Raw genomic sequence first — 27,391 nt, forward strand, 5'->3', positions numbered from 1 at the left:
GCATGTGAATTGAATATGGAAAATCTATAACATTCCTGTTTGATGAAGATAATAATATAAAAGTTTACCTAGGGTATTTATATACATTTTATTTGCAATCCGATATTATATACTAGATATATTATACATACATGAAGGTATAGAGTGTGATAAATAGTGCTGGTGCTCCACTACTGGTCCTGCATGCAAGGTGGGAGAGTCCGGCCGGACCCAGCCAGCGTCCGGCAGGTGGCTTCCTCGACCTCAGACGGAGAAAGTCGTCTGACAGCACGCTTTCACCTCGTCAAGAAGAGATGCTTGGACGTCTGCAGGTCTAAAGATTCGTTGATTAGTTCTCCAGACGCGTGAAGATGTGGGAGCTGGTAGGAAAGCTGGCCGTGGTGTTGTTTGTGGCGCGGATAGGGTGGTCGCTGCTGAAGGGGATATACGGGTCCTTCTTGGGAGCTGCTCTCCGTCTTAACCTCAACCTCAAGAAGACTGGCGAGTGGGCAGGTAAGTGTGTCTTCCTCTCTCGTGTTCTCCTGGCAGACCGTAGTGCTTGTAAGTGCTGACCAAGTGCTCCTGTCATGTGTGGGGACTCTTGGTGGGGTCCCTCAGGAGCGGTACTGTGGGGGTCCCTCAGGAGCGGTACTGTGGGGGTCCCTCAGGAGCGGTACTGTGGGGGTCCCTCAGGAGCGGTACTGTTGGGGTACCATAGGAGCGGTACTGTTGGGGTCCCATAGGAGCGGTACTGTGGGGGTCCCTCAGGAGCGGTACTGTTGGGGTACCATAGGAGCGGTACTGTGGGGGTCCCACGGGAGCGGTACTGTGGGGGTCCCACGGGAGCGGTACTGTGGGGGTCCCGCAAGAGCGGTATTGTGGGGGTCCCACGGGAGTGGTACTGTTGGGGTACCATAGGAGCGGTACTGTGGGGGTCCCACAGGAGCGGTACTGTGGGGGTACCATAGGAGCGGTACTGTGGGGGGTCCCTCAGGAGCGGTACTGTGGGGGGTACCATAGGAGCGGTACTGTGGGGGGTACCATAGGAGCGGTACTGTGGGGGTACCATAGGAGCGGTACTGTGGGGGTACCATAGGAGCGGTACTGTGGGGGTCCCTCAGGAGCGGTACTGTGGGGGGTCCCATGGGGGCGGTACTGTGGGGGGGTCCCACGGGAGCGGTACTGTGGGGGTACCACAGGAGCGGTACTTTGGGGGGGTCCCATTGGAGCGGGACTGTGGGGGGGGGGTCCCAGGGGAACGGGACTGGGGGGTCTATAAACATCAGAGGTCCGCGGTTGTTCAACGTCCTACCAGCGAGCATCAGAAATATTGCCGGAACAACCGTGGACATCTTCGAGAGAACTAGATTGTGTTCTTCAAAGAGTGCCGAACCAACCGGGCTGTGATGGATGGGTATGTGGGCCTGTGGGCCACTCCAAGCAACAGCCTGGTGTCACAAGTCAAGCCTGGTACGAGGCTTGGGGAGTAGAAGAACTCCCAGAACCCCATCAAGCAGGGAATCCTACTGGAGCGGGACTGGGACTGCTGAAGGCGGGGTATATGAGCTAAAAGCTTACTCTGAGGGCGGGATAAGGTCAGGTCCTCCACAGGCAGCTTAATAAAGCTCGTTTTCTGATGTTTAAACCTTTTTGTGTGGTATGGTTGAGGTATGCTGGCAGATTGTGACATACTGCTAGCTCAGCGCCTAAAAAATGTGTGTAATCATTATATAATCAAGTATATATATAATGTAATCATTATATATATATAATATAATCATTAATCAATTATATATGATAAAAGGTATTTGGTCCATATTTTTATAAAAAATTGGACTTTTGATTTTCTCATTTTTTCATTAATACAACTTGAAAATGTAATTTTCTTACTGTAGATAAAACAAAACAAACAAATTATTTATCAGTTGACCCAAGAAAGTACAATGAAAGGATTAAACTAGGCCATGCAATGTGTGGTCTCTGTGCTGATTTTGGTACAAGTACAGTACTGTACAGTACTGCGGGCCACTCCAAGCCACAGCCTGGTGTCACAAGTCAAGCCTGGTACAAGGCTTGGGGAGTAGAAGAACTCCCAGAACCCAGTCTTGGAAAGTTATGCTCTTGTAAATTTGTGATGTATAAAATTGTTCACATTGAACAATTGTGTTCAATTATGTATTATTGAATTTCAACAAAAAAATTGAATTTTTTTTTTTCCAAGAGTGGTAGATGGTTGGAACAAGTTAAGTGAGAAAGTAGTAGAAGTCAAAACCATCAGTAGTTTCAAAGCATTATGACAGAGTACTGGGAAGATGGGGGGACACCAATAGCTTAGCTCTTATCCTGTAACTACACTTGTGTAATTACACAGGCTTCTTAACCCCAACAAATCAAATTATTATTAACTGCAAGATAAATGAAAGCATCAGGTGTAAGGAAACTTTTGTAGACTTCTTAGTCTGAATAAATAAGTACAATATATAATACCTTCCTTTCAATATTATTAGGCAACATTCCTATAAAAGCCTGGCACTCACAGGTCTGAAGTCCATGTGACAGAACACGGGCATGGTTAGTGGATGAGCACTAGCATTGCTATCTACGTATTCATTGGCACCTGTTGAGGGAAATTCTGAGCAGTAGTGCATGCATGATTACTGTACTGTGTATGGTAAAATGGTGTGAAGTATTTTTAAGTTTCACTTTCTCGGCACTTTGACACACGTGGGTGTAGACTCGTATTGGCCACCCTCCATGTTCAGTGGCTTGTCTTGGGAACCACCAGGCATTAAGAATATAACATTTAATATGCGAGCTAGGATGGCAATTTTAATTTTCCCTTGTTACTATACATTACCATTTGTAATCTCCATCTTGCTAAATTTTCTTTTTTGTGTTCTTGCCTAGCAAATCATATGAAGGATCATCTAGATTTGACCAAACTTTCAGCAGCTTTTCTCACATCCAGGATTTTAATTTTAGAGTTTTCCTTTAATCCTTAAACTCTCATTTGTCTTCTTTAATTCACTGTTTAGACCAAACATTTTCAACCTGGGGATACCACATAACCCAGGTTAAGAACCACTAGTTTAGACCTTGATGCAAGCCATTTATTTATAAATGTGCAATTGCCTTTTGTAGACAGTACTGGTCACTAATCTTTCTTTGCTTGGTCCTTGGGAAGGTCAAGTTTTTACATAGCTTCATAGCTACACCCAAGCTTCTTTTTGGATACCTTAACTCTACCTGCATGGTTTATTCTGTCCAGGACAGATTTGGTTGAAGATTAAGTTTTAGTTAGCTTGCTGCTAGTTCTAGAATTGCATTGGTTAGGCTGTTATGACCTAGGAGACATTCTTTTGTCTGACGTTTTCTCATTGGAATTTTCTGGTTTATATTTAACAAGTTACTTTTAGTCATTCACCAATGTGGCTAGGATGGGTTGAGACTTTGTCAGATTGTCACCAGGCCATTCAGAATCCTACTTTCATAAATGCCCAGGAGTCATTGGTAGCTTGGAATACATTGAAATGCTTCCTGGGGGTGGAGGCCTAGTCGAGGACCGGGCCGCGGGGACACTAAAGCCCCGAAATCATCTCAAGATAACCTCAAGATAATGCATCTCTTAAGAGGAGCACTGCTGACCATCAGCACTCGATGCTTCATTGCCTCAATTGGGTGTGGTAGTCTGTATCCCTGTGATATTAAACTGACAATACATAGTATTTATGACTTTTCAAATTTGTCATCACTGCAGTTCATCAAATAATAATAATAATAATAATAATAATAATTCATATTCAGGGACAGGTAGCTAGTTTATACATACAGTACATGTTAATCTTATATCAAGGTCTCTTCTCCCAATCTTCTTGTGCAATCTACATCTGAAAAGATGAAAATAATTCCCCCTAAAAATTAAAAGAAACAAGCAACCCTTCGTGCAACTAGCACTTCCGCATGTTTGCTCCCCCTCCCCTTTTCCTATAGGGCCTATGGGGGGGGGGGCGGAGCTGGCAGTCCACCACTCAAGTACTCGAACAGTGTGCTGGTGGTCTCTCGGTCACCTCTGGCCTCAAGTTCCTGTTCTCGATTTTGCTCTGTGTGGCTGTACCAGCTGTATGTTTGGGTGATAGCCAGGTGTCTTCTTGTACACAGAGCTGCATGTGCCTATGGTGAACTGCCCTAGGTGCTTTGTAAGTACTGCCCTTGCATTTCAAGGTTCTTCCCTGGGGTGTTTGGGAATCGCTCCCCACTAGAGGGCTTCATCGCTTGAAGTAGCCTTCGCCCTTGGGGTACATCTGGGGTCTTGTGGTTTCCGTCTTATCCTGGGTGGGGCGCACTATGGCTGACGTAGCCTGCTTTACTACAACGTTGCCTCTCTCTTTCCTCTCTCAAGTCCTCTCTCTTTCAGCTGCCTTGGCGGCTGTGGACCTGCGGATTCAGTCATTTGGCCTCAGTCTGTTGCTTCTTCGGTCTTCTGGGGGGTATTGAGTGCGGTTGGCCTTTGGCTGGTGTTTTAGTTTCGGCTGTTGGGGCATTCGTCTGCCTTTCTGAGCTGTTTGCGGCGATCCTCCAAGAGGTGGTTTCCATGTTTTTCTCCTCTCGCCTCGTGTGTCGGCTGACTGTGCTGGCTCTGTCACTGGATTCGGTTTGAGCCCTGGCTTTGCAGTTGTCTTCGCCGTGCTGTGCACTGTTGTTCTCGGAGAATGTCGTTGCCCACTTTGGCCGATTGCTCTCATATTTGCAAATTGTTGGTGCTCTAGGGGGAAGGGGTCGTTCCCGGTTCTCTCAATCAGGTTGTGCCAGAGCTTGGGCCTCGGTTGATTTGGGTAGGCCTCTGGTGCAAGTTTGTGTTAGCGGGTTCCCCGAAGCCTTCATTGTCTGGTCAGCATGGCGTTCGCTTTGTGTGCCTTCTCAGGGTTTGCGTCAGCCCTTTTGCGGGTCTCCCAGCGACCCACTTTCATGTTAATTTTTTCACCCCTCGACCACCTCATGCGCCGCCTGAGCCTACTTGGTCTTTGAACTGTGTGTTTTTTTTCTCCTCATCATTTTGATGTGGCCCCTTTGGTTCAGGATTGCTTTTGGAAGGCTTTGTTTTTGCTTGCCTTGACCACTGGGGGGTCGGGTTGGGGAGCTGCATGCTCTCCTCCGACGCCGGAAGGTTTTGTTCATTTGGTTCAGGCAGTTGTTTTGTTCATTTGCAGCCTTCTTCTTTTCTGGCGAAGAATGCGACAGCTGGCTTTCAAAGGGGTCCGTTGGTTGTGGATGCTTAGCTGGTTAGGGCGGGGGTGCTTTACTTGTTGTGGACAGTGGCAGCGTTAAGCCGCTACCTGCATTCTGTGACAGTGGACGTTCTTTGAGTGGATCCTGTTTCCTTAGTTCCCTGTTCCGGGGCTTATATCTCGGGTTGTCCTCGGTGTTCTCAGTGGGTTAACAAGACAGTGGTCTGTTTTGATTCATCTACCTTTCTGGGTTCTTCCCTGGTCGCAGTTATGACATACTTTAAATGTAAAGTTCTCGTAGGCCATTGCTCCCTGCACCTCCCCGAGGGGGCCAGGTTCTGGCTTATGGTCCGTGGTAGGCACAAGAACTCCTGTGACTGATGACCCCTAACTAATATAGCACTATATCAGTTCGGATAGCTCCGGGGGCTCGCCCAGAAAATTGTTTCATTACATTCAATGGTTCTTTTTTTAGATTGACATTACTGTATTTTTATTTAATCCAGAGGGGGAACAACTATTTCCTTCTCCTCGCATGTCCTACTTCTCGCTGCAGTGCCCAAGTATGCTAAACAATCCTCATATCTCTTGGAGCATCTGATTTGTTGGCTCAAAATTTATTAAAATTCATCTCGTACATTATTTGTTAATAAATTTGTGTTGTAAAATGTAAAAAATACTACACTTTATATAACTGTTAAGATAGTCATTGAACATGTTATGTTTCTTTTCAAATTGCTTTTCATCCTACTAACAGTATAAATAAATAAATAAATAAATGTTTATTCAGGTAAAGTACATACATGTACATACATACATACAAGAGGTTTTACAAAAATGGATAGATTTATAGATAGAGCTAGTACATACAGTGCCTAAAGCCACTATTATGCAAAGCGTTTCGGGCAGTATAAGGGTACATTGTACAAAATTTATGGTTGAATAGAAGCTGCATGTTGAATACTATGAAAGGATATGGATTAAATGATCTCAAGTGATTAGATATTGAAATATATTATGATATTTGAAATACCACCCAGGTAATGTAGAAATAAGTGGATATACGGGTGATAATAAGAAATCGCCTGTATGTCCTGGTTGAGTCCCCACACGGCTCCAATTGATGGTCTCGATGATATATCCTGTTGGTGTGATTTCCTTGAGTATGTGCAGGTGATAGTATTTTTAACATTTAAGCTTTTAAGGCTTAAATTTAAAAAAAAAAGGCTTAAAATTTGTAAAGTTTTGATTATGTAATTTTCTCATATTTAAAAAAAGAAATGGGAATATTTTGCATAATGTTCCTGAACTTTCTTATTAATGTGCACTAAAGTTTTATCAGGTCATTTGCATTTCTTACCACGTTTGTTGATTTTGTGAATCATCATTTGGATTTGTGGTCAATACTGTACTATGTTAAACAATACAGTATTTTCCATTGTTATTTAATTTTAGTGGTACTGTACTTAATTTTGTTTTTTGTTTCAGTTATTACTGGAGCGACAGATGGTATTGGCAAAGCTTACGCATTTGAAGTAAGTTTAGTAATACAAATTAACATGTATTTTCTGAATGGAATAATTATAATTTTCAAAGAAATAATGTACTGTACAGGTGTATATTTATTACGAAATCAGTAATGTCGGTGCCATATCTGGAGGTTGTCTTTGTGTCCACTTGGAAATGTCAACAACCAAGGTGGTGCAAGGAAAACCCATAGTAGTATTAATGGGTCATGTGTCTCCCTGGTGGAAAATTTCAGAAAAGTTTTAAAAAGTGTAGCATGGCAGGGGGGGGGAGTGAAAAGGGGGTGTTGACAAGTATTTTGAAAAACCAATACAGTAAGGATTAGTACTCTAGGTTTGTTTTACAGTAAGGATTAGTGCTCTAGGTTTGTTTTCACACCTGCCCTGATGTTGCTAATTATTGAAGTCTCGGCTGCAAATAATACCCTATGAAGTTTTGTTGCTATTTTAGATTATATCAGAGTATAGTTTTTATTTTTCTAAATGGGGAAATATTCGCATATGGAACATGGTTGTTCAATTATTTTAGGACTGGGGCCAGATTTTGTATCTAAAATTGATAGAAGGGCCATGTAACTATTTAATTTTTTCTCAACTTGTACATAGGAAAGAAAAAATATTTACTTCCGAGTTAGCTAAACTTTTTTTTTAAGATTGCTTTAAACTCGTCTTGCACAATTGGTACATATTAAGAATATTGTGTTGTCAGGTTAAATATGATGCCATATAAATGGTTATCGATACATGTTTGTCCTCTGAGAAATGCCTAAACACTGGAGGTGTTGAGAAATGATCCTGCTGTTTTGATTGCATTCATATGCTAGAGTGATGACTTGCATGTACAGTAGTCTAAAAACAATTAGCTGATTTTAGTCCAGAATTTTACACATCTTGTAAACTTCTTGAAGTGTTGCAGCTTATCTGATGACCGGATGTCAGTAGTTGAGTTCAAGTTGTGTGGCTGCCTCATTCAGTAATATTTTCATTGTTAAATTCTTATCAATATTAAGACAAAACGAGTCTAACAGGTTGCATCACTTCATCAGGGGTTATATTATCAGATGAAGTAGCAAAAATTGGATCTTTGTGCATTTATAAAAAATGTCAACACTCCAGTAATTTAACACTTTCCTGGATTTTCGACTTGGAATTACGGGCGTTTTCCCTAACCGCTTGTCGGATCACGACGTAAATTTACGGTGCGGTTTAAAATATTTGTAAAAAATCCAGTTTAAATCCGATTTACTTGGGGTTTGTTTCAAACTCCGCGCCATGAAATTCCCGTTCTCTCGGGTAGGCCGCAAGTCACGTCGGCCTACTGGGTCACGTGACAGGCCGTGATCCGTCACGTGATCGGATCTCTCTCCCCTCGGCCGCCAAACTCGCACGTTTTCAAGGATTATTACCCGTTTGTGTGTGTTTATAACCCACTAAATTCATCAATAATGGATCCAGCACCAGGCCCAAGCGGTGTTTCGGCTACAGGAGCCTTAGAATCAAGTGGAAAAGACGGGATTACCGCCATCTATAGGAGGTTTGCTGGTATGAGGCTCACTCCCAACAAGATTCCCAATGTCTTGGATGCCTTTGATCAAGCTGAAAATGAACGAAGTGATGCAGAAGGTGAGGATGTAGAAGAAGAATTTGAAATTGGAGGCCGTAGACCCCTTGGGGATGACTCAACAAAGGATGAGACTGAAAGCCAAACTGAGGAGGAGGAGGAGGGGGCGAGTTGCGGGCGACAAGCGAGTTGTCTCTATGATTACCAACCTACACAATGCAGACACAAAGAAAGTTCAGAAAAGAAAACGAGTTCGCAGGGCAGATGGAACAGTAAAGACTACAGCAGGTTGTGGTGAACAAACCACAGGCAAATGAAGGGTGTTGACCACTTTGATCAAATGGTAAAGTATTACCATTTCGCCAGGAAATGTCACAAGTGGACCAAGAAAATAACATTTTATTTCTTGCAAATGGCATTGCAAAACGCTTATGCATTGTACAAGGCCAACACAGATGATCGAAGGAAACTAACTCTGCTCCAGTTCCATGAAGTTGCTATTTGGTCTTTATTGAAATTTGACAAGGCAGAGTGGCCTGCAACAACTACACCATCTCCACATCTAGTTCATGCTCCAGACATAAATGATGACACTGGTCCTGTGTATCCTGCTGCTGACCTGTCAACACCTGGCCCGTCGGGTGTGAGGCGCCCTCTCTTCACGTCTACACCTAGTGCTGAAGCTGAATCTGATGAAGATAATTCATATTCCACATTAGTGTTTGAAAACAATAGTGAGAGCGACGATTCAGACAGTAGTTTATTGCCAACCCAGAGACAACAGCGACGTATTGTTATAGCAGAGACTCGTCTGAACTATAAATTGAAACATGAGCTGGTAAAAATCCCCAAACGTCGCAGGTGTGAAGTGTGTGCAAAGTCGGGTATCAGGAAGGAAACTGGTATAGCGTGCAAGACATGCGATGTTCCACTTTGCGTCATACCTTGTTACACCACTTATCACAGGAAAAGGGTGTATTGGGTGGACAAGAAATAACCACCCGCACCAGCTTCACTCCACCTAGGAACATCTGTTGAGCAACTTCAGGAATCAGTACCTGAAGGAGGTGGAGTGGAGATAAAATGCTCAACTTATTTTACTACAATCGTCTTTGCTTTGGTAAGTACACATAATTGTCTTAGATTGTTTCAGTATTGTAGTCTATTTTCTTAGGAATATTTTGATACCTAAATGAGAACTGTAGCACGAAAACTAAAGTATACACGAAACAAGAGAAACTTTTTTTGTGGGTGTTGCGGGTGTGAGTTGGAGTGTCAAGAGCGGGTTCCGGTTGTGTGTTTTCCGTCATCTCTACAGCTGTGAATTCCAAGGAATTGTATTTGATGTGCATATGTCTGTATAGGGAATTTTATTCCGAACACTATACAAAAGAAAAAAACGGTGTGAAACAAGTATAAACTTGAAAAACATGAGCAAAGTAAAAACTTTTGACGCTCACGGGTACAAACACGCGTAAGATTTTATTCGCCGCAAATTTATTTGACGCTGTGTTGGCCAACTCTACCCATGTTCTTATAGAACTTTCTATTGCGAACACATTGCTATAAAAATGAAATACGTAGCTCCAGAAATAATGTCAGGACAGTGAAATAAGTATAAACATTCAAAGCGCTGCATCACACCAGTGTCGTCGCTGCTGAAATCACGGCTAACGCTTCGCCCAGTTCCCACACGTGCGGGTCACCCGATACCATAATTAGACATTGATAGGCATATGTCTGGGTGGGGAATTTTATTGCGAGTTCAGTGATATCAAAATGAGCGCTGTAGGATGACTGTGAGGCTGGCAACAAACGAAAGAGTATGAACATTTACTTCCTGTTTGGGTGTAACGGCGAGTCATCTTCGTGTTTATTTACTTCGTGGTGGGATACCAAATGCTTGGGTGACATTTTATGCATATGATCTTGTAGAGAATTTTATTGCCAACGCATTGATACCAAAATGAAAAACGTAGCTCGAGAATTGATGTTAGGAGCGTGAAAAGATTATACACTTTTTTGTGTTTACGCTTGAGCGCCCAGAACGCCGCGCGCACAACCCGCTTTATTTTCAGCAAGTGCCGCGCGCACTAAAGTGTTAAGAAATTTAAATATTAAATATAGGTGCACAGATAAGATGTACTGTATTTTGTAAAAGAGGTTTTTCAAAGTTTTGAGTGTTGCCTTAATTAATCCTTGGTATATCATAAACAGCCGTGTGTAAAGGATAAAGAAATTAACACTTTTGCCTGGGCATGACGCAGCATTGCGTCATCTGTTTACTGTCGGTAATGCCGAGGATGACGCAGCATTGCGTCATCCACTTTAAATAATCGCCAAAAATCAGGTTTTTATCCGATTTTTTGGGGACTGGTTTTAAAATGCGCGCCGATGTCTTCCCTTTTTCTTTGTTGCGCCTCGTGGCCCGCAGGTGGCTTGACACCTGCGGACAAATGTAAAACAGAACCAGGTCTATTCTATAAATTCATAAACAACAAATTGCAGGTAAAGGATAATATTCAGAGGTTGAAAATGGGAAATAGATTCACGGAAGATGAAAAGGAAATGTGTGAAACACTAAACGAAAAGTTCCAAAGTGTGTTTGTACAAAATGAAATCTTTAGGGAACCAGATACAATAAGAATTCCAGAGAACAACATAGAACACATAGAGGTGTCTAGAGACGAAGTGGAAAAAATGCTCAAGGAGCTCGGTAAGAACAAAGCAGCTGGCCCAGATGGCGTTTCACCATGGGTTCTGAGAGAATGTGCATCTGAGCTCAGCATTCCACTTCACCTGATCTTTCAGGCATCCCTGTGTACAGGAATCGTAGCAGACGGGTGGAAACAGGCTAACATAGTTCCAATCTACAAAAGTGGCAGCAGGGAAGACCCCCTCAATTATAGACCTGTATCATTGACAAGTGTAATAGTGAAAGTATTGGAAAAACTAATCAAAACTAAATGGGTAGAACACCTAGAGAGAAATGATATAATATCAGACAGACAGTATGGTTTTCGATCTGGAAGATCCTGTGTATCGAATTTACTCAGTTTCTATGATCGAGCCACAGAGATATTACAGGAAAGAGATGGTTGGGTTGACTGCATCTATCTGGACCTAAAAAAGGCTTTCGACAGAGTTCCACATAAGAGGTTGTTCTGGAAACTGGAAAATATTGGAGGGGTGACAGGTAAGCTTCTATCATGGATGAAAAATTTTCTGACTGATAGAAAAATGAGGGCAGTAATCAGAGGCAATGTATCGGAATGGAGAAATGTCACAAGTGGAGTACCACAGGGTTCAGTTCTTGCACCAGTGATGTTTATTGTGTACATAAATGATCTACCAGTTGGTATACAGAATTATATGAACATGTTTGCTGATGATGCTAAGATAATAGGAAGGATAAGGAATTTAGATGACTGTCATGCCCTTCAAGAAGACCTGGACAAAATAAGTGTATGGAGCACCACTTGGCAAATGGAATTTAATGTTAATAAATGTCATGTTATGGAATGTGGAATAGGAGAACATAGACCCCACACAACCTATATATTATGTGAGAAATCTTTAAAGAATTCTGATAAAGAAAGAGATCTAGGAGTGGTTCTAGATAGAAAACTATCACCTGAGGACCACATAAAGAATATTGTGCAAGGAGCCTATGCTATGCTTTCTAACTTCAGAATTGCATTTAAATACATGGATGGCGATATACTAAAGAAATTGTTCATGACTTTTGTTAGGCCAAAGCTAGAATATGCAGCTGTTGTGTGGTGCCCATATCTTAAGAAGCACATCAACAAACTGGAAAAGGTGCAAAGACATGCTACTAAGTGGCTCCCAGAACTGAAGGGCAAGAGCTACGAGGAGAGGTTAGAAGCATTAAATATGCCAAAACTAGAAGACAGAAGAAAAAGAGGTGATATGATCACTACATACAAAATAGTAACAGGAATTGATAAAATCGACCTGGAAGAGACCTGGAATTTCAAGAACAAGAGGTCATAGATTTAAACTAGCTAAACACAGATGCCGAAGAAATATAAGAAAATTCACCTTTGCAAATAGAGTGGTAGACGGTTGGAACAAGTTAAGTGAGAAGGTGGTGGAGGCCAAGACCGTCAGTAGTTTCAAAGCGTTATATGACAAAGAGTGCTGGGAAGACGGGACACCACGAGCGTAGCTCTCATCCTGTAACTACACTTAGGTAATTACACTTGGGTAATTACACATGCCGTCGGCCCATTGTTTTCGCTCCACTGTTGTGACCAATGTCGCCTCCCCTCGCATCTCAAACGTGTGAACATTTCGGCTATTTTCCGTGGCTATATTTCTTACTGCGGCTTTAGAAACTACGCTTACTCCACGATGGATAGTGATCATGAACAAGGCCCTTCCAGGAAGAAAATTGCGAAAGAAGGGCTTGAAAAGGGCGGGAATTGGGAGTGTAGCTGGAAGGGGTCCGAGGGCTCACTCGCGGCTAACGCGTGGCCCGTCTTCAACTCGTTGGCGGTTGGAGCGTGACCAGGTTTTTTTTATTTTATATGCTACTGTTCCTCTAGAGAATTCTATTGCAAACCCATTGAGACCAAAATGAAAGACCTAGGACGAAAATTGAGGTGACCAGAATGAAAATAGTGAAAACATTTTATAGCGTTTGCGCGCTCCTGGGTAACTCGTTCGCACTTTCTCTGTTTGCTGTGGGTAATTAGCCGAGCTTTTGGAGTTTATATGCATTTAGTGCTGTAGAGAATTTTATTGCGAACACAATGATACCAAATTTAATCTGGTAGGACGAGAATTGAGGTGACAAAGTTGAAGAGAGGATACACTTTTCAGAATTTACACGCGCTCCCGTGACACCCTGGGACCCAAATCGCACAGTTGAGGGGTGGCGCGCAAGGTATATCTTGAGGTTATCTTGAGATAATTTCGGGGCTTTTTAGTGTCCCCGCGGCCCGGTCCTCGACCAGGCCTCCACCCCCAGGAAGCAGCCCGTGACAGCTGACTAACACCCAGGTACCTATTTTACTGCTAGGTAACAGGGGCATAGGGTGAAAGAAACTCTGCCCATTGTTTCTCGCCGGCGCCTGGGATCGAACCCAGGACCACAGGATCACAAGTCCAGCGTGCTGTCCACTCGGCCGACCGGCTCCCTTACGCCAAGGTACGCCAAAGTGCTAAAAAAAATCAGGGAAGGGTGCTTCTGGCCCCATGGTGGCCAGCCCAGCCTTGATGCTGCTTGCGCAGTGTCCGAACCCGGGAGTCCTTCTGCAAGTCAGGCCAGTGAGGTACCTTGCTGGTTTTTTGATGCGGGTTTATCGCCACTCATATGGTGATCAGGTGGCTTCTCTGATGGTGTTCCACCTGCGGTCTTCATCTCAGCGAAAGTATGAAATCTCCTGGCAGTCTTTCCACCGTTTCCTTTCACTTCAGAGGGTGTTGTTGGTGTATGTGAAGGTGGTTTTGTCCTTTCTTGGCTGTTTGGACCGGCATCTCATGCCAAATACTGTCGCTTCATGTGTGATATTGGCGGAGCCGCTCCAGCTTGCGTTTGGGGTGGATGTCACTTGTGCCGTATTCCGCAAGCTCTCCCATGCATTTTTCCACCTCCGGCCTGCTCATGCTCCACTTGAGCTGTCTTGGTCTTTGGACCAGGTGCTCTTTTCTTTCCTCCTCTGTTTGTTGTGGCCCCCTTTGGTTCAGGCTTGTTTTCTGAAGGCCTTGTTTTGTTGGCTTTGGTCTCTGGGGGTCAGGTTGGAGAGCTGAGGTCCTGGGTGTTTTGTTCATTTGCAGCCCCCTCCTTTTCTGGCGAAGAATGAGACAACTAACTTCCGGAGGGGTCCGAGGGTTGTTGGTGCATCGTGTTTTGTGTCCAGTGGCGGGTTTACATCACTACCATGCTTCAGTAACTGTAAACGCACTCAGGGTTGATCCAGTTTTCCTGTTCCAGGGCTCATGTCTCTCAGGTTGTCCGCAGGGTTATCAAGTTTAGCCAACCTGCGGTCTACTTTTGTGCCCATGATGAGGAAATATGCTGCTCTCGCGGCTGTATTTGGGAACATGTCTGGGATTGGCATTCTGGCACGGGTTTTGCAAATCGAACAGGGTCCTAGCCGCTAGATATCTTGTGAATGTGCCATGCCCCCTCTGGCCTTGGCACTTCTGTTGTGGCCTAGAGTCTTGTCTTCTTGAGACCTGTGGTGCTGCCGCCTCCCAGGTAAATCCCTCCTTTACTTATATGTGGGTAGTTATCTTCAGGGAGCCGACAGGGCTCTCCACAGAGAACCAGCGTTGAATGTAGTGAAATGTTATTTTCTGGGCGAGCCCCGGATGCTCCCTGACAACCTGGTCAGTGGTTTTCATCTTTCTACGAACTGGGGAAGTGGGCTGATGGCTCGCCAGAGTGGGCGTGCTAGTTGGATGACGATTTGCTTGTTTTTCTTTTTGGGGGAGTTCTTTGGCTCTGTTCAGACATAGGCTGCAATTTTTACCAGTTGGGGGTTTGTATTGGTTCGCCTTTCTTTCTGGGGTGCCCTTCCTGGTCGATGGCAGACATGACATTCTCTAAAGCTAGTGTTTTCATAATAGCCATTGCTCCCTGCGCCTCTTTGAGGGGACCAGGTTCTGGCTCGTGGTCTCCGGTAGGTACAGAACTGCCAACCAAAACTGATGACACCTAAATAATATGGCATATGTCAGTTTGGATAGCTGCAGGGAGCCTCAGGAGCTCTCCCAGAAACTGGCGTTTCATTACATTCAAAGCCATTTTTTTTTTCGGAATGGATTAAATTCGTACACCGAGGTTAAAGTGTACTGTACATTAAAAATGTTGTTCAAGGTATCATGGGCTTCAACTTAATGAAAGACATGTTTTTGGAACACAGATTTTATTAATTTTTTTTTAATAAGGAGTGTTTTAGTGTACATTACTGTAGTTGTTTATTTACAGTACTGTACAGTATAACCAGTACAATATTGTTAAATGTATTCTTGATAACTTTAAATGTACTGTACCTATATGAAATACACAAACATATGTTAGGTTTAGCTTATTTTGGATTATGATTGTTCTATTGCTTTGCATTATTTTGCAAAACATGGTACAGTATATATGTAAAAATAAAATTGGTGTATTTTTATTGTTTGCTTTATTTTGCTTTCCAGTTTGCCCGTCTTGGATTTAAGGTTGCCCTAGTCAGTCGGAATCCTTTCAAGCTTCAGAATGTGGCAGCGGAGATCAGTAAGATTTCTTTTATCAAGTGTTAGTTTTTATATACATGCATGTGAAGGGTCATCCTGAAGGATCATCTTCTTGAGGCTATCTTGAGATGATTTCGGGGCTGTAGTGTCCCCGTGGCCCGGTCCTCAACCAGGCCTCCACCCCCAGGAAGCAGCCCGTGACAGCTGACTAACTCCCAGGTACCTATTTACTGCTAGGTAACTGGGGCATCAGGGTGAAAGAAACTCGGCCCATTGTTTCTCGCCGGCGCCCGGGATCGAACCCGGGACCACAGGATCACGGGTCCAGTGTTCTGTCCACTCAGCCACCGGCTCCTTATACTATAGGGATACTTGAATGTTTATCAGGTTTTTCTTGCGCACCTTTTCCCTTTAAATAATAGTTCTCGTTTTGTGCTTTACAACTGACCTTTTAATCATTTTATCTCAAGAGTAATATATCAAACCAATTTTTCCTCGGTAGGCTTGATGCCTTCCTGTAACCTTCAGGTTACAGGAAGGCCAATAAGAGGCTTAAAGCTAACATGCATAATATAACATGTGGCCTTGGTGTCGTGTGTTGCACAGTGTGATAACAAGGCTATATTTTCCCAATGTCTAAATATTTGGCATTTTTTACCAATGTAGTATTTTTTCAGATTACTCTTGAAGACTGAATTAAGTTTTATGTCAGAGGTAACTGTTGTCTATAGTAAAGTAATGAATTAAGTGTTATGTCAGAGGTAACTGTTGTCTATAGTAAAGTAAGAAGGTGCATCCACTTAAACCCCTTTGGGATGTAATTTTTTTTTGTGAAGTTACAGTACAAGAGATCTGTTATCTGTAAAACATTGGTTTAGTTACATAATGAAGTCATTAGAATAATTTAGATGTCTAAAAAGTTTTTGTAATTTCCCAGAGAGCGTGAAAGTTATGATAGTGCAATGTGCATGTACAGCTGCTTGAAGTTTGTGATGCCGGGTATATTGATTACCATGTTTAATGTCATGACCACAGACAGCAAGTATGGTACTGAAACAAAGATTGTTGATGTTGACTTCACCAAAGAAGATATTTACAATCGATTGGAGTCTGAACTTGGGAAAATGGATGTTGGCGTCCTGGTGAACAATGTTGGCATGAGCTATGAATATCCAGAATATTTTACAGAGATTTCTGAGTGTCAAAAGTGAGTACCAGTATTTGTTTTCCATAAATGATTTTTACAATTTAAATGTAACACAGGTTCATTTTGCATCTCTCGCTCATTTGTTAACATTGCAAATATTTATCTCGGGTATGGTTATTAAATATATGTAAATGTGTTTCTACAGGATGTGTGACCAGTTAATCAACTGTAATATAAAGTCATTAACTCACATGACTCGCATCATACTACCTGGCATGGCAGAAAGGAAGAGAGGCCTCATCATGAACTTGTCATCTGTATCATCTACCATTCCAGCCCCATTGCTTGCTGTATATGGAGCATCCAAGGTTTGTGCAGGAGCAGAATTTGAATACTGAACATATAAGACGTTTATTGTGTATATTTCGTTAGGACGACCTTTAGTATCCTTAATAGTAGCATCCCTCATAGCAAATACAGAGGCTTTGTTTCTTGGTGGGGCGGTGCCTGCCATTTTGACGGTAACTTTAGCTGCTGCTTTCCCTCAAGGGTTTCGCCTTGTCATAGTAAGGAGGCTCACATATGACTCTGAGACTTGTGCGAGTTTCCTTAGTCCCCTCCTACCCTTCTCCGGGCATCATATCTTTGAAATTAAACATATTTAGGATTCCTGTTCAGGTCATCAGACCACCTGCTGGAGGGGGTCACCTGTGAGGTGCTGCCCTTGGAGGTAGGTTTGGGGGGTTAAGGCTGGGGTGAGAGGAAGAGGTTATAGCACCAGTCTGGTGGTGTCCAACGATAAAGTTGGACTCCCATTAAAAAATGGGGGAGTGCTGCTTTGGACAACACGCCCTTTGTTGCACTGGTCAGCACTCAGTCTTTCGCACGGGGGAGGAGCACCAGGAAGCAGGAGTCACACTGCAGCAGGCTCCAGGATAAATCGAATTGCCTGCGTATTGAGGAAGAGGGTGAGGACTGTAAGTGGTGTCCCAGGATACATGAAGCTATAAGGAATTTGAAAAGTAACTAAGAGACAAGAAATAAGTGTGAGTGAGTGAAAAATCTGGGTTGGAAAATTTGATATTCCAAAACAAAAATGTCAACAACAAAGATGGCCGCCACCACAGGGGAGGACAACACACCAACAGATGAATGTTTTCAATGATTCTCAGCACAAGATATAATGAAAGGTAGTTTACTGGGCAGGTTAGTGATTATTGAGCACCTGCTACAGAATTATGAAGAAAAGGTAATTAGAACAATAAAATGAAGGTCTCAAGATTAAAAGGAAGCATTTTCCAGCAAGGTAAGGAAATTACCAGCTTGATTGATAGGGTAAGGATGCAGGAGGAGTTAGGCAAGGATATGGTAAGAGAAACTTCATTGACAACTCGCATAGATGAGGTTAATAAGGAACTAGAAAAGTACAAAGAGGAAATAAGAGACGTTATTTTTATTTCCTCTTATTTCCTTATTTGATCTCTTGTAAAAGAGAGAGAGACGATCAAGGAAGTGATGGAGATCTGATCACCGTCAAGTTCTTGAACATCATTGAAGAATGGGGAACTAAGAATTTTTTTTAATGATTTTAATTGGACAGACTTGTTGCTAGGCAAGGAAGTAAATGAGATATATGCCAAATTTTGAGAAATATACGATGAAGGTACACAAACATTCATACCAAAACAGAGATGCAGGACCAGAAAACAGGATTGGCACAACAGAAATTGTGAGAGGGCCAGAGAGAGAGACAAGAAAATGAGTTCAATATAGGAAGAGGCCTAACCCACAGACATACCAACACTACAAGCAAGCAACAGTTACACAGCAGTGAGGAGAGAGGTAGAAAGGAACTTTGAGAAAGGTATAGCAGACAAATGTAAAACTGATCTACAGTCATTTTCTTTTTATAGAAAAGTCAGCAGTCATTCTCCCTCCCCCATGTTGTGACTGGGGAATGATAATTTAAGGACTGCCATGAGGATAGTAACTACATCCTTGGGGCCCAGGGTTATTCCATCCTCCATATTGATACATTCACCTTACCCTATTGCAGTCATCGTCAATCCCCTAGAGCAGTTGGGATCACTTTTGATAATCTGAACCTCGTATCTTCGGTAATTCTTACCGATGCCAGATGCTCCTTTCAGGAGTTCATCCCCACTCTCCATGCCTTAGCAATAAGTGCTGGAAATATGGACATGAAACCTCAAAGTGCAGTAGTGCGGTGTCCTTTTGCTCTGTTTGGTGACTCCCCAGCTATTCTAGCTCAACTGCAGTGATGAGCAGCCTGGTTTTTCCACACATGCATGCATTATAAATTTGCTCACCTTGCTTCTCAGAGTACACTTCCATATTCTTGAATTTATCAAGAGGAGCTTCAAGGATATAAACTTTGAACATCCTTCAGCCCACTGTGTCATGATTCTTTACCAGTCTCTCGACCAACTCCATATAGTTTTCAGTCTCGAGATTGCCCAGGAAGCCCTGAATCGACTGTTTCAGGCCAATTTTTCCTTCCTAGTGAGCTTCATGGGGAATTCCTTGCACTCCAAGATCATCTTGTATGTAGTCTGCTTAAAACACCTTTGCCTCAGACAGCTTAGGGAAGAAGTCTTGAAGGTATTTGAATGCTGCCAACTCGTCTAGAGATGGCAATTTTTTTCCATAAGGCCCTATTGATATGTAATGACGATATAAACATTTTCTGGGGTGGGGGTGTCCATCAGTAACTCCCACCTGACGTTGCTCCTTCCCACAGAGGGGAGGTTGGTGGCTGAGCGAACAGCACGCTGGATGCGTGATTCTGTGGTCCTGGGTTCGATTCCGGGCGCCGGCGAGAAACAATGGTCAGAGTTTCTTTCACCCTGATGCCCCTGTTATCTAGCAGTAAATAGGTAACTGGGAGTTAGTCAACTGTCACGGGCTGCTTCCTGGGGGGGGGGGGATAGTATTTAGTAACAGTTGATTGACAGTTGAGAGGCGGGCCGAAAGAGTAGAGCTCGACCCCCTGCAAGCACAACTAGGTGAATACACATAACTTGGTCTATAGTGGCCAGTCCAGCCTGTGGTAGTGCATCTAGGTGCATTCCTGCTATCCTAAAGGCAAAGATAACAGAGAAACTTTGTAAAACTGACTTGGAGACCCATTGGGAATGCCACTATTTTGAAGTCTCAGATGACCTCCCACCTGTACTTCTCATATGTCAAGGCATCCACTTTGATTTTGGTGCAGTTGTAATACTCTTTGTGGGGCACTAAGCCAGGGGAAGAGATGGCACTTGTTCTTACTATAGAGCAGCATAACTGAGGCTCCTGGTCAGTGAGGTGCCACTCGCTTGTTGCTATTTAATTTCTTATTATATTTTATATATATATATACAAGAGCTCTCACATTCTTGTAAAGCCACTAGCAAGCATAGCATTTCGGGCAGGTCCTTAATCCTAGTTTTCCCTGGAATGCGACGAGCAAAATCGTTTTAACAGCCTGGTATAAGCATATACCTTGTTTAACAACCAGGTATCATATAGTGATAACAATTAGAATCGTATGATGATTCTGATTGCCTCTGTTCGAAACAGTCGGAGGTTTTTACAGTGCTCGCAGGTGAAATGAGATCCCCAAGGTTTGTCTTGATCCCTGACAGGCATGCTTAAATATGCCTTATGGGCCTTGCTCATTTTAGCTGATGCTTCCATGGAACACTTTTTCACTTGTCTTGAAAAATTGGTTGTAGACAACAACATGCATATGCTGGAAGCTTGCAGACCTCTTGATGCTATCTGTGAAAAGTGCAGATATGTATCTACTAAGGCAGCTTCAACTAAACAGGCGGACTTAAGGCCACATGTTTTATATTTATACTATAGTATAAACTGTAATATTCACAAGTTACTGGTACTGTAGTGTTTAATATACTATACTGTATGTAGATATTACTTTAGTGTGCATGTAAAAATTAATTCAAAATTGTCTTTGTTTAGTGGATATTACCATTACAGTTCTTTATACTATTATAATATAGTATAAATACAATATTATTTATATTTACGTTGTATTTATACTACGCTTTGTATTACATGAAAGTTTACTCGGCACTGATCATGGAATTTTCTTGTAAATAAGTAAAGTTTGTGGGAATAATGTCCATTTTCTATACTTTGAAGGCATAAGTAATTAGGAAATAACATTTGCCACCGGGGGGGGGGGGGGGATGCTTTTTTACAGTAATAGATGAATCGTGACCTCAAAAGCCTCTTGTTTGATTTTCTGGGTTCCTAAGTACTGTATTTAAATTTTTGTTGATGTTAAAACTTCTCCCACTCAATTATGCTTAAATGTAGGAAACTGGATGGAAAGGAATAGAAGCACAAATAAGGGTTAGTGTTGCTGTTGAAGTAATATAAAGTGGGATGAAGTTTAACTAATATGCTATAATGTTTTTATGTAAGTGTAAATTGAAAATATAACTGAAATAGTGTGCTAGTTGTGTGTATTTTGGTTAATTATACATACTAATTTGTGTTTAATCTGTAGGCATATGTGCAGAGCTTCAGCGAGAGCCTTGGCACAGAGTATGGTAGTAAGGGCATTACTGTGCAGTGTGTAATGCCGGGTTTTGTGGTTTCCAACATGTCCAAGATCAGACGACCCACCCTCATGGCTCCCTCACCTACAGCATATGTAAAGTCTACTTTAAGAACTGTTGGTATTGAAAAATGTACTGCTGGTTATTTCATGCACAAGATACAGGTATGTGAAACAATTCTAGTAATCTTTTTTTTTTCTCTTGAATTTATAGAATATGCTTTCAACACAAATTACTGGTATTTTCTATAGAGAGAGATTAATTTAATGTGCATGTGAAAATTAATTAAAAATAGCCTTTGCTTAGTGGATATTACCATTACAGTTCTTGGTTTTAGAGGTTAAGCACCATTAGTTGTGTATAGTGCTCAAATAGGTGGCGACATGATCATACCCAAGCTGGAAATAGCTGTTCAGTTTGTTGCCACTCGTTTACCACATATGCATCATTACATTGTTATATTTCATGCAAATATATTGGTTATGGTGCCCATTGTACAGTTGGTGTTTCAATTTTAATTTGGCTACAGTTAAAAAAGTATAATGTTTCTGTCCATAATATTGGGGTTTGTCTATAGCTACTCATCTTCCCAAATGTTCACATATCAACCTACAGTTATGTGCATATCATAACAAAAGTAATGCATTGATAACTGTTGGCGTATAACCCAGTAGTAATTGGAGGCTTTAACGTGATTTTTCTCTTGCAAGTCTTGGTAGTAATGATATGTCAACAACATGTTCAAACATTAATTAATATTTATAGTAAATTGATGTGCTGGAAAATGTTATGTACTCTACTGTGCATATTCTCTTAACCTTGCATTTCTCGGGGAATAGTATATAATTTTATTAATTTTCCTTGCAGCACTTTATTATGCTTTACCCTGTATTAAAGTTTTATTATGTATCCTCAGCTCTACTTCATTGAAGTAGCAAAGATGCACTTTCCTGGGTGGATCCTTACATACATTGTGTTCCGGCAGCTGAAAGCCTTCAACATTAGGGCTCTCAAGAAGAGGCAAAAGCAAGCCAAAGCAGAGTGAGATCAGTTTTGTTGTAAAGTGAGGCACAGTTTAAGAAAGTTATTATTAATTGTTCCCTCCAGGTCATTAGTAACTGATTTACATTAATTGCCACTGAAAATGTGTACAGTACTAGTATTTATCTTATTCAACTTTGTTTACAGAAACTAACACAAGTCTAATGAGGAATATGTGAAGTAATTCTTAGAATACTAAGTCAACTCAGGTCAGTGTTGTAATCTGTGATGTGCAGTTTGAGAAGTAAGCGATCAGTAATCACATTGCAGTAATGGGGGAAAAGTCTTAAATACTGTATATATATATAGTATTGTAAAAAATGTATCTGCTGTATGTAACTCTGCCACAATTTTTCACAATACAGGTAATTACATTTTAGAAGATGAATTAATTTATACAGTATCAAGAAGTGTTTGGTTAATATTAATTCTAACTTTGTAGTAATGTTTCCTAATCAACTTATCTGCACGTAATGTTTCATAATCAACTTTATCTGCACGTAATGTTTCATAATCAACTTTATCTGCACGTAATGTGTCATAATCAACTTTATCTGCACGTAATGTGTCATAATCAACTTTATCTGCACGTAATGTGTGATTTCTTAAAAGTTAATCATATGTTAATGCTGTTTATGTAGTACTTCTGAAAACATAACACTTAAATTAAATGTTATAAATAGTTTTGTATTGTTTTTACATTTACAGTCAATAATGTACAAAAAATAAATTTAGTTGTAAAGACTTTAAATTATTCTTTCCTGCATGTTGTACCATAGGCAACAATATTATTTTCACTTGTGTGTGATGAGGGTACAGTACTCTTGAAGGATAAGTATATTTGTCTTATTGGTTTGATTTTCTGCAGCAATAAATTTTGATCTGAAGCGCAAAAAAAAAAAAATGGAGAGAGCTTAAAGTAAGAATGTTAGAATAGAATATTAAGAATATGAATGTGGTAAGAATATGTACCTTGAGGTGCTTCCGGGGCTTAGCGTCCCCCGCGGCCCGGTCGTCGACCAGGCCTATATGTACATGTATGTACAATTCAAGTTTATTTAACTGATATTGTTTTTTTCAGGTGGTTCTCAAAGTGCAGTAATTATCAAAAGAAGGTACGATGGCCAGGGATACTATTGACCACTTTTGCAGTGATCAGAATGGCCTTAACATTTAGGGTGCCAGAACGAGAAAAATGATATTCGAGCAAAGATTATATCAAGGGACAAATGACTTGAAGGGGCATTTGGAAGGCAAGGTTTACAGCAGTCCTGAAAATTGAGATATTGTACAAAATAATGCACGGCAGTGTCAATAGAGTGTACACTATAGTACAAAGGCTTTTTCCTTATTAAGTGCACATCAGTAAGGGGTGTCTAGTCATATTTACTCTTGGAACAAGGTTTCCAGATTTATATTTTTTATTTTTAGCTTGGAACTTAAGCATGGGGTTACCATGAACTGATACAAAAACATATTTAAGATTTTAACATTTGTATGCCCTAAGACATTAAAATTTCATTAAAATTTGGTAAAATCTTAGAAAGCAGGGGTAAGAGAAACCTAAATATGATGTTTATGAAATTGTAATGTTCCTGCCAAAAATATTGCAAATCATCAATGTTACCTGTTTTAATTATATAACATTGTAAATTATTTACCACACTACTGTGGATGTAACTTTTCACCTTGGCACTGGCAGCCTCGATCTCCGACATGTGAGACAGTTCTTGGTAGTGTGATAGTTTATATAGCTCGGTGCTCCCCAAATTTCTTGTGCTAGAGCGGTAGCACAGGAATGGCAAGTTCTATTGGGTAGCAGTTAGTTGTCTTGAAATCCTTCCCTTTTAAGGGGCCCGGTGCATGTGGAGACTTTTAACAAATACTGTATGAAAAATTTAAAGTCTCCCGTTATTTGGCATCAGTGTCGTGAAAATTTCATCCCAATATGTTAAGAAATGGATTTTTTACAAATTTTTTTTATATGCATGAGCGACGGGCGGCAACTGGTATTGATGATAACTGGTAAATGGTATTGATAACACCACCTGTTTTCTGGAAATTAGGGATAGAGAGATGCAAGCACCTGTTGATGCACAAAGAAGATTTAGTAGTAGTTAGGTTATTTATTTTTTAGTTTAGTTCATTTATTATGCACCTCATACCCATACTGTGGGCGGTAGTGGAAAGGGTTGGAGGAGCACACAGGGCTCAGAGACTGAACCCCACAATTCATTTAGTTAAGAAAGTTACAAAATCCAGTATAAGTCGTCACATTATGAATGTGTTCGTGATCAACCACAAGTACAGTTTCCAAATTAAGCAACTGACATATGTGGAGGGCAAGTGTCACAATTGATATGTTTGTCCTGTGCACGCGCCCCCCTTCCCCCATCCTTCCTCCCTATCCAGTGGATAAGTTACAATCATTTAGTTACTACCTACAGTTAGCAAACTGGGGATATTTGGCTAAAATTTCTGATAGCAGATAATTTTGAAATGCATATTTACACTTTATTGCAACATTTGTTATAGAATTGTCTCTGAATTCACGTATCTTTTCGCACTCCATCACATAGTGACGGAGGGTGTGCAAATAGTTTTGTTGACACGGTTTACATTTGGTCAGGTCTACATCAGCAGATAATGAGAATTCCCAGAGATACTTGTAACTGAGTCTAAGCTGAGCAGTAGTAACATCTAGAAGTCTGCTGAATTTATTGGATGAACCATAGATGTGTGGCTCCTCTTGCATGATAGTATGATGATAGATATAATTACTGGTGTCAATTTCACTTTGCCTCAGATCTACAAGATCTTGTTGAAGTTCTCGGTGTACTGCTGCTCTCAGATTGCTCATTGACAATCCAAGGTTACACTCAACGTCTTCTTTAAAAAGCAGATTCTTTGGCTAACTTATCAGCTCTTATCGTGCATTCGGAGGCCAACATGAGATGGAGACCGCATGAAATGGACTCTGTTACCGTCCTTAATAATTTTTTTGTACTGTATTTGTGTCTAGCTTCGCACACGAGCACATTACAGTTATGTCTCAAGAGTTGAGAGATACCTGGTTGATGGGGTTCTGGGAGTTCTACTCTCCAAGCCCAACCCGAGGCCAAGCTTGACTTGAGTTTGGTCCACCAGGCTGTTGCTTGCAGTGGCCTGCAGGCCCACATATCGACCACAGCACGGTTGGTCCAGCACTCTTTGGAGAAAATGATCTAGTTTTCTCCTGAAGATGTCCACGGTTGTCCAGGCAATATTTCTTATGCTTGTTGAACAACTACGGACCTCTGATGTTTATACAGTGTTCTCTGATTGTGCCTATGGCACCCCTGCTCTTCACTGGTTCTTTTCTGCATTTTCTTCCATATTGTTCACTCCATCATGTTGTTATTTTACTGTTTAAATTTGGTACTTGGCCCTCCAGTATCTTCCACTTGTATATTATTTGATCTCTCTCGTCTGCATTTAAGGATGATAGTCACTTACAATTAATGTATCAAGTTTGGAGACTTGTACACATTTCATTGCAAGGAGCAAAGCAAACAGTTCGGTCTGAAGGGTAGAGGCCCAGCTGTTTATACGGACTCCCCACTCAAAATATAAGCCATCGCCCATTGTCAGGATAACTGCACTTCCAGCTGCACCCGTGGGGCGGTGTAGGGAACCATCAGTGTATATGATTTGAGAGAGAGAATGCTCTGTGGACAGAGCATCAATATGGCTTAAGGCGTTGAGCTTTGCCTCAAGATGAAGCTTGGGCTGATCTCTAATTTGCTTCTTGGGTGGAAAGGGAGGGATTAAAATTGGAAAAGGTGTAATCTCACACATTGCAGGAAAGTGCCGTTGTTGTTTCTCTTGGTACAAATGATTAACCTGATACATGTTAAGTTCAGTTCCAGTTTTAGTTATCCATCTGGAACAATGCTGACCTTCAATAAAGAAATTCTGGAGGGCTTTTGTGCAAGGGTTAGGATGAGTTAGCCTAAGTATTTTTATACCAATTTGACAGTTTCAGTAACACGATCAGCAGTGCTCTGAATATTAAGTTCCTTTCTCATGTTAAGTATTTGTAGTACGAGGGCACCCAGATTGTCCTCAAGGCTTAGTTCTGTAAGTTTTTTCAAGCCCTCCAAGCTTTCTTTAATGCATCAAAGCAAGGAGAGGTGCAGCATAATCCACTAAAGATTGATTTATGCAAGGTACATCATTTTGACAATTCTGACATTGACACCATAGCCTGAGTGATAACCTGCATACAGTGGCACCTCAAGGCCAAGGTATTTGAATCTGTTTACATACTCAAGCTGGGAGCCATAAGACAGTTGCATCTTGCGAACAGCTCCTCCGGTCTGGGTGGGCTGCCGATTTAGTATCTTTGTTTTCTCTGCTGAGATGACTAAAACTAGATCCTGACATGAATCTAATAGAGTTAAGAGTGTTCTGCGTGTTAGCATACCCAGTAGTGTGCATCGTTATATCATCAACATAGCTAATGATGTGGACGTTGTGTTTGCTCAGAGTTTAACGTGTTTATTAAGATATTAAATAAGGTAGGACCTGAGGACACCTCCCTGCCGGGTACCTAGTTCGAAGTCTCTTGTTACACTCCTATGCTCCTGGAAAAATATAGATGACTTCCTTTTGGATAAGTAACCCCTGATCCAACAAAGAAGCCGACCACCAATAATTCATTCTTGCAAGCTCACTCAAGATAACATGTCGATTTGCAATATCAAAGGCAGACTTGGGATCCAGGAAGGTGGTATATGACTTTTCAGTGTGCAGGGTAAGAAAGGTGGTGATGCAATGATGCACACTCCTTCCATGCATGAAGCCATATATCTGGGGGGATAGCATGGTTCTTATTCTATGGAGGAGACTGTTGAGGACCATTCTCTCGAATGTTTTGCAAATGCAGCTAGTAAGGGAAATTGGGTGGAAAGCATTCTCTTGATTTGGCTTGGGAATTGGAATGATTGTACTGTTGGTCCAAGAGATAGGAAGTTCCCAGTAACATAGCTCATATTATATAACTCAAGCAGGGGATTTCCTGCTTGAGGGAATCCTCAGTACGCTAGTACTAAAGGGAGCAGACGCAATAA

The 27,391-nt window shown here is 41.6% G+C and overlaps 1 protein-coding gene across 1 annotated transcript; it reads left to right on the forward strand.

Moving 5' to 3' along the window:
• The first annotated feature begins 177 nt into the window (after positions 1–177).
• spidey (hydroxysteroid 17-beta dehydrogenase 12 spidey) lies at positions 178–23,024 on the forward strand. Its single transcript, XM_045758675.2, has 7 exons — positions 178–492; positions 6,693–6,739; positions 15,468–15,543; positions 16,539–16,710; positions 16,856–17,018; positions 21,188–21,403; positions 22,156–23,024. Exons 1-7 carry the CDS (start codon positions 351–353, stop codon positions 22,282–22,284), a joined length of 945 nt encoding a protein of 314 aa, XP_045614631.2. The 5' UTR covers positions 178–350; the 3' UTR covers positions 22,285–23,024.
• Positions 23,025–27,391: the final 4,367 nt, after the last annotated feature.

The sequence above is a fragment of the Procambarus clarkii genome, chromosome 59 (assembly GCF_040958095.1).
Source record: "Procambarus clarkii isolate CNS0578487 chromosome 59, FALCON_Pclarkii_2.0, whole genome shotgun sequence".
NCBI classification, from domain to species: Eukaryota; Metazoa; Arthropoda; class Malacostraca; order Decapoda; family Cambaridae; genus Procambarus; species Procambarus clarkii.

Coding starts and splice junctions, on each gene's coding strand:
- spidey (XM_045758675.2), top strand. CDS start 351: ATGTGGGAGCTGGTAGGAAAGCTGGCCGTGGTGTTGTTTGTGGCGCGG. Junction 493..6,692: donor GAAGACTGGCGAGTGGGCAG/GTAAGTGTGTCT, acceptor TTTTTGTTTCAG/TTATTACTGGAGCGACAGAT. Junction 15,544..16,538: donor GAATGTGGCAGCGGAGATCA/GTAAGATTTCTT, acceptor TCATGACCACAG/ACAGCAAGTATGGTACTGAA.